Raw genomic sequence first — 15,442 nt, forward strand, 5'->3', positions numbered from 1 at the left:
TCCAAATACCTAATACAACGAAACATTAGAAATGATTTGTTTATCTAAAGGGGTAAATGGATGTCTACCAATCTGAAGAACAATGTTCAATTCCTATGTAAAGTGTGTTTAAACTACCATACTATAACGAGCGGAAAAACCCTGTTTTTACTTAGAACGTGTTGAAATAGTGGCGTATTTTGGCACAACGAGCTTCAACCTTATTTCTATCAGAACAAACCAATATGCAGCGTCCTTATTCAAAACTCCCCTGTTATACTGGATAGTGCCACCAAAACCACTTCATTCAACGACTGCAGCACTGGGAATACCGAGGTGTCCCATCTAAGTATTGGTATGGTAGGGTATGGTCGTAAGCATAAAGTGAGCATGGGAACATACCATCTATAGCAGGTAAAACACTGGAAATGTGTGTTTCTGGATCCATCATTGTTGGGTCAAAGGCTTTGTATGAAAATAAACCAAAAAAACTAAAGCAGAGTATCAGCTGCCAATTCCCCTTTTAGCCGTAACCCTAACGCTAATTTAGGTAAAAACCCCACCCGGTAAAATTTGACTGCAATCTGTCCGGATGGTGTGTCTCAAGGGGTTAATGGATTCTAAAGGCCGAGGACACACCAAGCCGATTATCGGCGTCGTTGGGCGTCAGGCCGACGATGAGCGTCGTCACACGCCCTACTCAGATTGGTGTGTCCCGCACCGTCGTGTCTTTTCAGCCGTGCCGACACCTTTTCGGCCGAAAACCGGCAGTCGGCCACCTTTTCGGCCGAAAACCGGCAGTCGGCCAAAGGCTGTCGGCAAAAGAAATCACTCTGATTGGCTGTTCAGCTTAGCGAATCAGCGAATGAGAGGCGAAACGGAAGTGAGCTACCCAAACAAACTATTAAGATTTCATTTCCCTCCAGCTCTCCTCACAGGTTGGGGAAAGCCCCGTGAGCTTCTCGCTGTAGAGTGATAATGGAACACGTTATTTGTTTATATCACGCAGTCTGTTCTTCTTCTCTCGGTTATCACGCAGTCTGTCTTCCGGTTGTTGCGTCTTTTGAATGACGAATACACACTACCGCCGCCTGCTGGTGAGGAGAGTTATTGCCACTCACGCATGCGCAGGTCGTACGTGCTTCTTGGCCGTCTGAAGTCTTTGCGGTGTGTTCCAGTGCGACACATGGCCAAGACGAGGAGACGAGAGGAAACACAACAGTCGGGGGTCCGTCTGTGTCAGTTCTTTGGTGTCAGGTTGGTGTGTCCGGGCCTTACGAGTCAGAAATTTGACAATCCCCAGCATGACAAAGCGAACTTTGGTGTGAGGCAATAGGAACGGAAATGTGGGTGAGATGGTGGAGATAACACACGTTGGAAGGGCGGTCGAGAGGATGTTACACCAGAAATGAGAGTGAGATACCTGTACTCATCTCAGAGGTACATATTGTACTTTTTACTGGACTACACTTATCTGACAGCTGCGGTTACTCTACAAAGGAAAAACCAGATCACCAAAGAGCAGTGAAGCGATCACTTTGTGTTGTTTTAATGAACGTATTTATTCAAGCTGTGTCCAGGAAGCAGAACTCTACACAACAGAGGCTGCAAAGAGTCCAATCGGACATTATTCTGCAAAATTGCAAAAAAGTAATGACTTCCTGTTTTGATCAAACGCACTGCAGGTTAGAGTAACAGGAAACTCTGTTAAAGATCCCTTCCCAATAATTCTATTCACAAAAACATTTGATCCTGTGAACGCAGCACAGACTGAGACTCAGTCCAACCAGTCTGACTGCTAACTGTAAAAAGTGAGGTGAGGACACACACACACACACACTCTCTCTCTCTCTCTCTCTCACATACACACACAAACACACACACACACACACACACACACACACACACACACACACACACACACACACACACACACACACACACACACACACACACACACACACACACACACACACACACACACACACACACACACACACAGGAAAGAGTTCCCTATGAGGAGGAAGAGGAGTTCAGGCTGATGGGGGTCAGTCTGTCAGGAGGGCTACTGATGTGGAGGGGGAGGCAACTAGAGGGCACTAGGACCCAGCAGCCATCAGAGAGCTCACCTGGGCCTTTGCTCCTGAAACACCTGAGAGACTCTGGCTGCGTTTCATTGGTCGATCAACACGCCCTCCTGGCCCCCCCTCAGGAACTCTGATCTAAAGTCTAAACAGTGAAACTCAAACGTCTTAATGCAGTATTCTCACCTTGTTACATGTGTCCTGATAATGAAGAAGTGTACTTGTACTAGACTGTAAAGTTACAACATGTACTTACAGGCAATATCTGTATCTGATGGCATTAGAATATATTCTATAAACTGTCATTCAACGGGAACTGTTTCACTACTTTTGCTGACAGTCTTTTAACTTATTTCTAAGTTTTCTAATTTCACAGAGCACATTAAGGGTTTAGTTTCTGATTAAACGGTGAGAGACTCTTTCTCTGTTGTTGTCTTCTCTTCAGGTGTTCTGTGTTAAACACCAGCTGAGCAGGACGGAAGCCATTTTGTTTCTTAATCTTCACTTTTAAAAAAAATAACACAAGTCCAAACACGTCAACAAACGAAAAGAAAAGGTGTGTTCAATTCAGTCGGGAAGCTCAAATATGGGCCAAAAATAAAAGCTAAAGGTGTTGGAGGAGGAGGAGGAGGAGGAGGAGGAGGAGGAGGAGGAGGAGGGGGAGGAGGAGGAGGAGGAGGAGGACCTCCAGTGGTCACTCTGAGGAACTGCAGCTGGTTTCTGGTTTCTCACAGAGGAGGACGAAGGACTCAGATCTTTAGTTTCAGAAACATTAGTGAAACCACAGTGTGATAATAATCTGTTTCAGGTCCTCTATTCAACACTTCACTAAAGTACAAGTTTAAACATCAAAATATACTTAAAGTGCAAAAGTACTCATTCTGCACCAGTTCATGATAATATGTTTCACATTATTTAATGATAATAATTAATGAATCCGTCTGTTCACTTTAATGTAACAGCTGGTAAAGGAGGAGCTTTTTATTTTTTAGATAAAGGTCATATACAGTACATTGTGCCTCGTGATTTTCACCAAGGAATCATATTTTAATATATAGTTAAGGCAGGACAATTTGGTGATTATATTTAGTGTTATTAATCTAGATCTGAAACGTTTACACAACATGTTCTTAACGTAAGTTATCACTTAAATGCAGGGCCGTGGGAAGTAGGGGTGCTGAGGGTGCTGCAGCACCCCCTGGTGGAGGACAGGGGATCTGCACTTCCACAAGATTAAATACAAATATAATAAATAAAATAAAATGAATTTTCAGCCTTGACGTAACAACATTCATAATTAAATAAAGATAACACCCTTTTCACCCCGGTTACATTTTCCATTTGCCCCGTACGATGGGCGCTTTAAGTGATGAAAGTGGGGGATGTTGGCTTATCAGGCGCCCGCAGCTCACAGCCAGCGTGAGAGAGAGAGAGAGAGAGAGAGAGGGGGTGCACCTGTACCGGCGGGGAATGTTGTTAGCTTCTGCTAACGGATATAAGAAGCTCTTTCTACAATAATGTGGAGGGAGAGTTCTGTCCTGTCAGACTGAGAGGCTCAGTGAGGCAAAGGACTCTGAGTGTTTAGATAGTTCACTTTAGTCTAAATTATCTCAGTGGGTCTCAAACGTTTTGATCACAATTTATGTAAAAACATATTTCCAAGGCACTCCTTTATAATTATTAGGATAAATAAAAACAGGTTTGAAATCATTCCAATGTATACTATAGGACAGTAAACCAAAAATATCGTTTAAAACTGGAGAGATTTAAAAATATGCATAAATAAATAAATGTTAACTGATGAGATATAAATGAACCACAAAAATAAAATAAGTTAGCCTACATTTATTTGTTATTGGCTATGATAAGTTATCGGTTATGTTCACATACTTATTTGATTATTAAAATGCAAACCGATCTTTTTCATATGGGTGTTTAGAGTTGTATCCCCTAGATCAGTCTCTAGTAATTGGGCACTCAAAGTGCACCAGATTGAAGCATTTTTAAAAAAATCTTCCCGGGGGGGCACCCCCGGACCCCCCTAGAGGATGTGAAGTCCACCCCCCAGTTAAAACATGTTCAATGTTCATGCAATACTAAATAGTATACATTTGAAGCCTTTTTATATAAGCTGTCCACCATGTCAATATGTTTCTCTGTTTGTAGTGTCTTTTGTAGAGGTTTTTCATTGCCAGCTAAAATCTTGCCAATAGGGCAGCAAATTGGTCAAAACCGGCCCTGGTGTCATCCCCACAGCACCCCCCATTTGAAACATGTTCCCACGGCTATGCTTAAATGTACTGCAGAAAAAGTAGAATACTTGCTTCTAAGATGTAGAATGGTAGAAGAATAAAGTAGCAGGTAATGAAGTGAACTAAAGTACCTAAAAGCTGAACTGAAGTACAACACCTGAGTCAAGGTGCAGCAGTGAAATCCTGCATCAGCTCCATCTGGTGGAGCTTCCTCTGCTCTGATTGGTCCTCACCACTGACTCAGGACAATAAGCAGACTCTTCTCTGTCCAATCACAAACTACTAGTGTGTTCCTTTATTAAAGGACCTAAAATAATACAGAACATCAATTTATTGTTTGTTTAAAAAAAAAAAATCAATACATTTATTTTCTTCATCTTTATTTTTTACCCTCCAAATCTTCTGCTCTGAACTCCAAACAGAGTTTCCTGTTGGCTGTTTAAAATGTATGAACCTCTAAAACAGAGGAAGATTTGAAGGCTTGCTGAGCTCTTCAGAGTCCGTCCAATAGAAGTGATCTGCACAGAAAGGCCAAGAATAATCCACATGAAGGATATTCCTGAAGTCTTCAAACCGTCCTGAAGACCACAGAGCATTGAGAGGGTCTTTAAGACGCTGCAGCTCACAGAGCCGACAACATGGAAACTGTCTCATGAGTGTTTTAGTTTGGAGGTGTGAGAGCTCTGTGTCCTGATGAGATAATGTGTGGTTCTCCAGCAGGTGGTTGTGTGTGTGTGAAGGTGTGAGCTCTTCTATTAATCCCTGTGAGGACACTGAACCCGCTCTGAGTGGGGACCCTGAACGCCTCACCAAAGCTCAGAGGTGAGATGAAGACCTCTGACTGTCCTCTCCTCCAGAGCTCAGCAGGCATTATTCACACTCTGTGTGTGTGTTGTGTTGAAGCCCAGAGCAGCAGCATGGACCTGGACATGGACCTGGACCTGGACCTAGACCTGGACCTGGACCTGGACCTGGACCTGGACCTGGACCTGGACCTGGACCTGGACCTGGACCTGGACCTGGACCTCGACCTGGACCTCGACCTGGACCCAGCTGTTTGTCCATGAAGAGTGATCGATCGATGTCCATACCAATATATTTTAAAGGCCGCCCTTCAGAGACAGAGTAAGTGGACGTCATGTGACTTCATTATATCAGCAGCAGTAGAAAACTTGTTGTTACTGAAGAACAGAGACCTCTTATTGAAGCTGAGGGAGGGACTACCAAGGTGTGTTCAGCCTGAAGCCAGCAAGCATGGCCCCTGTTTATGAAACACATTCTAATATGAATAGTATTTAGGACCATTGTGACGGTCCAGATTCCTAACTGTTTGTTTCTCATGTTTCAGGAGGAGGCTGGAGGAACCTGAACCCAGCTGTGTGTCCATGAAGAGTGACTGGTCTATGCACACACCTATTTACTTCAAAGATGGACGACACTCTGTTGGTCAAAGGTGGGGATTGAAAGTTGATCACCCCCTTCATGGTACCTGCTGCTCTGCTTTCAGGTTGTATTGACCCAGCTAAGAAAGTGTGGCTCTGTTGAATTTTCTTGGTGAGACACTTCTCTGGTTCCTTTCTAATAAAAGCAGCTTTGATCATTTATAAGGCGTATCAGGTTTGAAAGCTTTAAGCACCATAAACACCAACTTGGCAATAAACCTGTTTCTGAATCTGATGAAGGTTTCTTTAAATAAAGAAATAAGGGTCATGTTTACCTTCAGTGTTTCTCATCTGAGTTATATTTCTTTCCTTCTTAAGTAAAGCTGGAGTTTTGTAATCCTGCAGCTTGCGTCCAAAGGGAGGGAAACTCAACTGTGTGGACGTCTACTCCAGCTTATGATCAGCTCTGTGTGAATACATACCTGAGTGTTTCCCATTGCTCCTCGTCAGTCGGAGGTCAATGTTTCCCTGTATTTGCAGCAGTTTTTGCTTCTCATTTCTAAAATGTGTAATTGCTGTGTGGTGTTTTGCTCTTCACCTGGTGCTCTATTGAACAATTAAACAGCTCTTGATCAAATTAAATGTAATTGTTAAACCTTAATCAAAGATTACAGTCACTGATTACTTTCATTTTGGTGCGTGGCACTTCTTAGTATTTAGTGTTGCTGATAGTCAAGGATGAGTGATATCACTGCCCTTTAACCTTTGTACCAATTCATGTGTCTATAAAATGTTATTTTGAGGTTTTAGTTTAAAATAAAAATTGGCAATAACTTCTACAGCTGCTAAAGTTGGTACTCCGTGCGAGGCCCAGACAAATCCAGTGATCTAACCTTTCTCCTGTTGCTCACACATGCACCTGATCCACATTTCCAGCCCCACTGAAGCATATCAGAGATAATGTGAGTTGTTTCTTCATGATTCCTCACAGAGAGGACCAGCAGAGTTCGGAGGTTCCCAGAGGTCAGTCTGCCCAGCAGCATCAGACACAGCTGGACTCCACATTTATGGTCTGTACATGAACTACAGCTACTTCACATCTGTTCTGCTCACAGTCAACTCCATGATGCACTTTGTAGATCAGTGGATGGTCAGTCTTTCCAACATGGATCTGATGTTTGGTGCCTTTAGTTTGATTGTGTTGTTCATGTATTCTGTTCCAGCTGCTGGAGGACAACATCATCACTTTTGTGAAGAACGAGCTGAAGAAGATCCAGGAGGCTCTGAGTTCAGATTACCCAGAATGCTTAGAGAGTCAGAGGGATGATGAGGAGGTGTTGGGCGGTGAGGATGAAGAGCAGAGGAGGAGCAGCAGAGAGGCCTTTCTGAACATCACAATGCACTTCCTGAGGAGCATGGAGCAGGAGGAGCTGGCTGACCGTCTGCAGAGCAGTAAGAGGGTTTCTATAGAGATTTAACAAGCTGGATAAATGTTGACTAAAGTCTCAAGAGATGGAACAAAGTATATTCAGATCCTCATTCTTTAAAGATGTATTTGACTCATTGATCTGATTTGTTGTGTGTTCATTCAGGACTAATTGCTGGAGTGTGTCAGCGTGAACTTAAGTCTAACCTGCAGGAGAGGTTCCAGTGTGTGTTTGAGGGCATTGCTAAAGCAGGAAACCCAACCCTTCTGAACCAGATCTACACAGAGCTCTACATCACAGAGGGGGGGTCTGCAGAGGTCAACAAGGAACATGAGGTCAGACAGATTGAAACAGCATCCAGGAAACCAGACAGACCAGAAACAACCATCAGACAAGAAGACCTCTTTAAAGCCTCACCTGGAAGAGATGCACCAATCAGAGCAGTGCTGACAAAGGGCGTGGCTGGCATTGGGAAAACAGTCTTAACACAGAAGTTCACTCTGGACTGGGCTGAAGGCAAAGCCAACCAGGACATCCAGTTCATATTTCCATTCACCTTCAGAGAGCTGAATGTGGTGAGAGAGAACAAGTACAGCTTGGTGGAACTTGTTCATCACTTCTTCTCTGAAACCAGAGACGCAGGAATCTGCAGGTTTGATCAGTTCCCGGTTGTGTTCATCTTTGACGGTCTGGATGAGAGTCGACTTCCTCTGGACTTCCTCAACACTGAGATCCTGACTGATGTCACAGAGTCCACCTCAGTGGATGTGCTGCTCACAAACCTCATCAGGGGGAAGCTGCTTCCCTCTGCTCGCCTCTGGATAACCACACGACCTGCAGCAGCCAATCAGATCCCTCCTGAGTGTGTGGACATGGTGACAGAGGTCCGAGGGTTCACTGACCCACAGAAGGAGGAGTACTTCAGGAAGAGATTCAGAGATCAGGAGCAGGCCGGCACCATCATCTCCCACATCAAGACCTCACGAAGCCTCCACATCATGTGCCACATCCCAGTCTTCTGCTGGATCTCTGCTTCAGTTCTGGAGGAGGTGTTGAAAACCAGAGAGGGGGGAGAGCTGCCCAAGACCCTGACTGAGATGTACATCCACTTCCTGGTGGTTCAGTCCAAAGTGAAGAACATCAAGTATGATGGAGGAGCTGAGACAGATCCACACTGGAGTCCAGAGAGCAGGAAGATGATGAAGTCTCTGGGGAAACTGGCTTTTGAGCCGCTGCAGAAAGGCAACCTGATCTTCTATGAGTCCGACCTGACAGAGTGTGGCATCGATATCAGAGCAGCCTCAGTGTACTCAGGAGTGTTCACACAGGTCTTTAGAGAGGAGAGAGGACTGTACCAGAGGGACCAGGTGTTCTGCTTCGTCCATCTGAGCGTTCAGGAGTTTCTGGCTGCTCTTCATGTCCATCGAAAATGTATCAATTCTCGTATCAACCTGCTGTCAGAAGAACCAACAACCTCCATGCGTCCTAAAGTCTTCAGACCCAAACCTGAACTATCACATCTCTACCAGAGTGCTGTGGACCAGGCCTTACAGAGTCCAAACGGACACCTGGACTTGTTCCTCCGCTTCCTCCTGGGTCTTTCACTGGAGACCAATCAGAAACTCCTACGTGGTCTACTGACAGAAACAGGAAGTAGCTCAAAGACCAACAAGAAAACAGTCCAGTACATCAAGAAGAAGATGGATGAGGATCTGTCTCCAGAGAGAAGCATCAACCTGTTCCACTGTCTGAATGAACTGAATGATGGTTCTCTAGTGGAGCAGATCCAACAGTCCCTGAGTTCAGGAAGTCTCTCCACAGATAATCTGTCTCCTGCTCAGTGGTCAGCTCTGGTCTTCATCTTACTGTCATCAGAAGAAGATCTGGACGTGTTTGACCTGAAGAAATACTCTGCTTCAGAGGAGGCTCTTCTGAGGCTGCTGCCAGTGGTCAAAGCCTCCAGGAAGGCTCTGTGAGTACAGACACATTCATATATCATGAAGTAGTGGTGGTCTAATGGATAGTGAGGTGGGATGAAGATCGGAACGTTGTGAGTTCAATTCCCGCCAGGAACACCACCACTCGTGTGCCCTTGAGTAAGGCACTTAGTCCTTAGTTTCTCCAGGGAGAATGTCCCTGTAATTGTAAGTCGCTTTGGATAAAAGTGTCCGCTAAATGAAATGTAAAGTAAATATTATGCTCATCTTTTTAAAATATTATTTGTACTTTCTTTATCAGACTGAGTGGCTGTAAGCTGTCAGAGAGAATCTGTGCAGCTCTGTCCTCAGTCCTCAGCTCCCAGTCCTCTAGTCTGAGAGAGCTGGACCTGAGTAACAACGACCTGCAGGATTCAGGAGTGAAGCTGCTGTCTGCTGGACTGGAGAGTCCTCACTGTGCTCTGGAGACTCTCAGGTCAGGGTTCATCAACATGTTGAGCTCCCTTTTGAATATGTATTGATATATTGGGCTGCTGTTGCCCAGAAGGGAAATAGGCGATAACCAAGGGGAGGGTTATTGATTCGATCCCCTCTCCCTGAGGTTAACATGTCAAAGTGTCCTTGGGAAAGATACTTGACCTCAAATTATTTTCTAGACATTGTATTGAAGTGTTTGTTAGTTGCTTCAGTAAAAGCCTAAGCTGAAATAACATGTATGATTACTGGATGAGTTTTCTAAGTTCACTGTACTCAAGTTATTTTTCAACCCAGTTGTGATCGTCAATTTTCAGACCATATGTAACATAATATACTTTACAGTTTTTCCGTTTTGCCCAGGAAAACATGTTATATAAAAACAAAGTCCACTTAAACATTTGCTTCCATTTATTTTGTTGTCTCTTCAGACTGAGTGGCTGTAAGCTGTCAGAGAGAAGCTGTGCAGCTCTGTCCTCAGTCCTCAGCTCCCAGTCCTCTAGTCTGAGAGATCTGGACCTGAGTAACAACGACCTGCAGGATTCAGGAGTGAAGCTGCTGTCTGCTGGACTGGAGAGTCCTCACTGTGCTCTGGAGACTCTCAGGTCAGCATTCATCAACATGTTGAGCTTCCTTTTTTGGATGTATTTAACTTACTATAGTAAAGGAACTATTTTTAAACCCGTTAAATTATTCTTTGCTGTTGTGTTCAGGTGCAAATCTACACACTCTTCTCCCTTTCTACTTTTGACACATTTTTAACATTGGCTTTCAATCCACCATGTATGCAAAATCTTTGCCAATCAGTTCAAATAATGTAGGATTCCTCGTATTTATGATTATAGGGTCTTAATATTTTGTTTTTGAATTTGTAAAAAGGAGTAAATGCTGAACTTTTAATTTAAATGTTTGTCCCTTCAGACTGAGTGGCTGTAAGCTGTCAGAGAGAAGCTGTGCAGCTCTGTCCTCAGTCCTCAGCTCCCAGTCCTCTAGTCTGAGAGAGCTGGACCTGAGTAACAACGACCTGCAGGATTCAGGAGTGAAGCTGCTGTCTGCTGGACTGGAGAGTCCTCACTGTGCTCTGGAGACTCTCAGGTCAGGATTCATCAACATGTTAAACTTATAGCCAGTTAAATTGCGATGTACATTAATGATGGATACACTCATAACCTTTTGTTGCATCTGCTTCAATAACATTTGTTATTGTTTTTTGACTCACTCTTGTTCGAACTTGTGTTTGTGTGTGTGTGTGTGTGTGTGTGTGTGTGTGTGTGTGTGTGTGTGTGTGTGTGTGTGTGTGTGTGTGTGTGTGTGTGTGTGTGTGTGTGTGTTCAGTCTGTCAGGCTGTATGGTCTCAGAGGAAGGCTGTGTTTCTCTGGCTTCAGCTCTGAGATCCAACCCCTCCCATCTGAGAGAGCTGGACCTGAGCTACAATCATCCAGGAGACTCAGGAGAGAAGCTGCTGTCTGCTGGACTGGAGGGTCCTCTCTGGAGACTGGACACTCTCAGGTATTATAAACATATACAGTGAAGGAAATAAGTATTTGATCCCCTGCAGATTGTTTAAGTTTGCCCACACAATACATTAACAGTCTATCATTGTAATGGTAGGTTTATATAAACATTGAGAGTAAGAATATCAAAAAGAAAATCCAGAAATTGACATTATATAAAAGATAAAAATGTATTTCCATTTAACTGAGTGAAATAAGTATTTGATCCCTTTGCAACAAACAAGGATTCTGGCTCCCACAGACAAATAATTCATCTTCCTTTAAAAAAGTACTCCTAATCAACTTGTTACCTGTATAAAAGACACCTGTCCACAGAATCAATCAATCAGATTCCAATCTCTCCACCATGGGCGAGACTGTAGAGCTGTCTAAGGACCTCAGGGTGAGACTGTAGACCTGCACCAGGCTGGGATCGGCTACAAGACCACCGGAAAGCAGCTTGGTGAGAAGGAGACAACTCTTGGTGCCATTATTCAGAAGAATGATGTGTGTGTTTCTAAATGGAAGAAACACAAAATGAGCATCAATGGCCCTCGGTCTGGGCTCCACACAGGATCTGGCCCCGTGGGGTATTGATGATCATGAGAAAGGTGAGGGATCAGCCAAGAACTACACAGGAGGAACTTGTTAATGATCTCAAGGCAGCTGGGACCACAGTCACCAAGAAACCTATTGGTAACACACTACACCATAGTTGATCAAATCCTGCAGTGCCTGAAGGCCCCCTGCTCAAGAAGAACACGAGAGGCCGTCTGAAGTTTGACAACGAACATCTGAATGATTCAGAGAAGGCTTGGGAGAAGCGGATGAGGTCAGATGAGACTAAAATGTTGATCTTTGGCTTCAACTCGACACGCCGTGTTTGGAGGAAGAGAGATGCTGACTATAACCCCAGAACACCATCCGTCAGGCATGGAGGTGGAGACATTCTGCTTTGGGCTGTTTCTCTGCTGAGGGGACAGGAGGACTTCCCTGCATCGAGGAGAGGATGGACGGGGACATGTCCCGTGAGATCTTGGTCGATAGCCTCCTTCCCTCAGCCAGGACACTGACCATGGGTCATGGAGGGGTCTTCCAGCAGGACAAGGACCCTGAACATACGGCCAAGGCAACACAGGAGAGGCTAAAGAAGAAGCACCTTCAGGTGATGGAGGGTCCTAGCCAGTCTCTGGACCTTAATCCCATAGAAAATGTGTGGAGGGAGCTGAAGCTTCCAGATGCCAAGCATCAGCCTCAACACCTGAAGGATTTGGATCTTCAGAGAGGAGTGGACCAACATCCTTCCTGAGATGTGCACAGACCTGGAGACCAACTACAAGAAGCGTCTGACCTCTGTGTGACCTCTGTGTGTCCAACAAGGGTTTCTCCACCAAGTCCTAACACATGTTCTGCAAGGGGATCAAATACTTATTTCACTCAGTTAAATGCAAATACATTTTTATCTTTTATATAATGTACATTTCTGGATTTCCTTATTGATATTCTTTCTCTCACTGTTTATATAAACCTACCATTCAAATGACAGACTGGTCCTTTCTTTGTTGGTGAACTTACAAAGTCTGCAGGGATCAAATACGTATTTCCTCCACTGTGTGTATGCCAAGACAAAAACATTGAAGGGAACTAAAGACACGGGATAAGACTCATGCAGCAGCTCTGTGTTTACAGAGAAGACACGACAACAAGAAATACATCTTTATCATGTTAGATTCTGATCTCCATTTTAATGCTCATTTTAATTTGCTGACCAAAAACTGCTTTTATCATTTTGGCAATAGAGTCAAAATCCATCCAACAACCTAAACACAGCAGAGATCATCCCACTCCTGATGGACCCCATCTGCACTGGCTCCTGTATCTGAATTGATTCTGAAGTGCTTCTCCTATTTTTAAAGCACTAAATGGCCCCTCCCTCTTTTAAACACATTGATGAACTATCAGATGTCCTGTGAATTCATCATAATAATAATAATAATAATAAATGGTATGGTCAAAGCACCTTTCATTGCTCAAAGCAAACCCAAAGTGCGTTGCATGAAAGATGCTTTTAAATAAAGTTCATTGATTTTCCTCTTCAGATTCCAGGTAAGAGAAACACTCATTGACTGCTGCTAGCAGATGCTGAGGGAACACTAACTGAACACTGATCAACTCTTACATCTTATTCTCTGAGAAATAATAATTGAAGTTAATGAGCTTTATTTATCGACTGATCTAAAATGATATCGTGAACATGTAGCTTCATCTGTGGAGAATAACAAAGCTCTGAGTTTGAGAGTGATGTAATGTCCATGTCTCCATGCTGCTCTGACCCCCCCCCCCCCCCCCCGCCCCTTCTTTCAGGATGGAGCCTGCTGGAGTCCGATGGTTGAGACCCGGTCTGAGGAAGTGTGAGTGTGGTTTAATTTGATTCATGAAAACAAAGCAGCCACCATCTTGAAATGTAACCTTCATCATCAAAGTGTCAATAAATGAACAGCTGATAGATGAATAACTGCTGCTGTTCCTCTCCTCAGATTCCTGTGAACTCTCACTCGACACAAACACAGCACACAGAAACCTCAAACTGTCTGAGGACAACAGGAAGGTGACACGTGTGGAGGAGGAGCAGCCATATCCTGATCATCCAGAGAGGTTTGATTACTGGTGTCAGCTGATGTGTAGAGAAGCTCTGACTGGTCTCTGTTACTGGGAGGTCGAGAGGAGAGGAGGGGTTTATATATCAGTGACTTACAGAGGAATCAGGAGGAGAGGAGAGAGAGAGGACTGTGTGTTTGGAAGGAATGATCAGTCCTGGAGTCTGAGCTGCTCTGGTGACGGTTACTCTGTCTATCACAATAACACAGTAACACACACCTCCTCCTCCTCCTCCTCCTCCTCCTCCTCCTCCTCCTCCTCCTCCTCCTCCTCCACCTTCTCCTCTGGTAGAGTAGCAGTGTATCTGGATCATCCTGCTGGCTCTCTCTCCTTCTACAGAGTCTCCTCTGACACACTGATCCACCTCCACACCATCAGAACCACATTCACTGAACCTCTCTATGCTGGGTTTAGGTTCTGGTCACCTGGTTCCTCAGCGTCTCTGGTTCCTCTGTAGGAGGAAGAGTCTCCTCCTGTTCCAGAGACTTCCTCCCTGCTGCCCAGAGAGTTCAGTCTGTTCAGGATCACAGCTGATGTTAGACCAACGTTGTTTAAAACATATATTTCCATCTATTTGTTTTTAACCGTGGTGTACTTGTTATGTGTTTTTACTTATTGTTCTTCTTTATTATTAATAATGTCTTCCTGCTTTGTTATATTTGAATATACAGTCTACTCTTTTCACTTTTTCTGCACTATACATCTTTTGATGTAATAATGTAGATTTCCACTTTTCGGGACAAATAAAGGAATTCGGATTCTGAAAATATGCTTTTGCTTCAGATTCAATATCTTCACTGTGATTCAGGAAAGTGCAACAAACATCACTTCACACACAAATACAGATAGAAATCAAACACATGGAAATACAGAAAAATAAATAAGATTTTATTTTTTACATCATTTTCTTTTTAGTTAAAGTATTTATTTATTACTGTATTATTTTTATTTCTGTATCTATTTCCACAGTTATTTATATTAGTGTTCCAGTATTTATTCAAACATGTATTTATTTATTCTTACCTATGTCATGTTCTGTCCTCCATAGGTTGCAAGGAGGCTAGATGGAATAAAACCAATTTGAGCCAAGACTAAATACACTTGAGTGATGAACCCTGGCCCCCCCACATCAAGAACCAATACTCAGACCTCTGGGCAACCTTCAGGGTCATAAATGTGCAAAACAATGTCTCTGCCCGACCCTGCTCAGCTTCTGAGATATACGAGATCGGGCCTGACTTTATATATATCTCATTATCGAAAATACTTCATTACATTCCATGTATACAAACCAAATACGTATTTTTATAGCATTATGTTGCGAATAAGCACCACTAAAACAGAATGGAACAAAACAAATGCATTGATAAAAGACTATAAGAAATAGAAAATGTTAAATTGTGAAATGTATGGTTTCGGAGAAATTCCGAGAACAAGAATAAAAGACAAACGCAAAGATCCTACGAGAAATTATGACAAAACAAATACAAACATAATTTAAACTATGATACAGAAATAATAAGAACACAGACTTAGTACAACTGATCAATTGTGTTCAGGAATAAACAAATACAACACAAAAAAACAGATTGTATTAACAGAATAAGTGACACAATAGACTTTGTAGATCAGAAATAAAAATACACAAGAAAAACTTAGCAGTACTTTTACTCCTAATACCTAATACAACGAAACATTAGAAATGATTTGTTTATCTCAAGGGGTAAATGGATGTCTACCAATCTGAAGAACAATG

At 43.3% G+C, this 15,442-nt stretch overlaps 1 protein-coding gene across 1 annotated transcript in view; it reads left to right on the top strand.

The window, feature by feature from the left end:
• Positions 1–15,442, top strand: part of LOC307044219 (NLR family CARD domain-containing protein 3-like) — a 104,208-nt gene that overhangs the window by 10,878 nt on the left and 77,888 nt on the right. The window contains exons 5-6 of the mRNA XM_079689301.1: positions 9,967–10,140; positions 10,457–10,630. Coding sequence (XP_079545427.1) covers positions 9,967–10,140; positions 10,457–10,630 — 348 coding nt within the window. The remainder of the gene's footprint in view (positions 1–9,966; positions 10,141–10,456; positions 10,631–15,442) is intronic.

This window comes from Notothenia rossii, assembly GCF_949606895.1.
Source record: "Notothenia rossii genome assembly, chromosome: 6".
Taxonomy (NCBI): domain Eukaryota; kingdom Metazoa; phylum Chordata; class Actinopteri; order Perciformes; family Nototheniidae; genus Notothenia; species Notothenia rossii.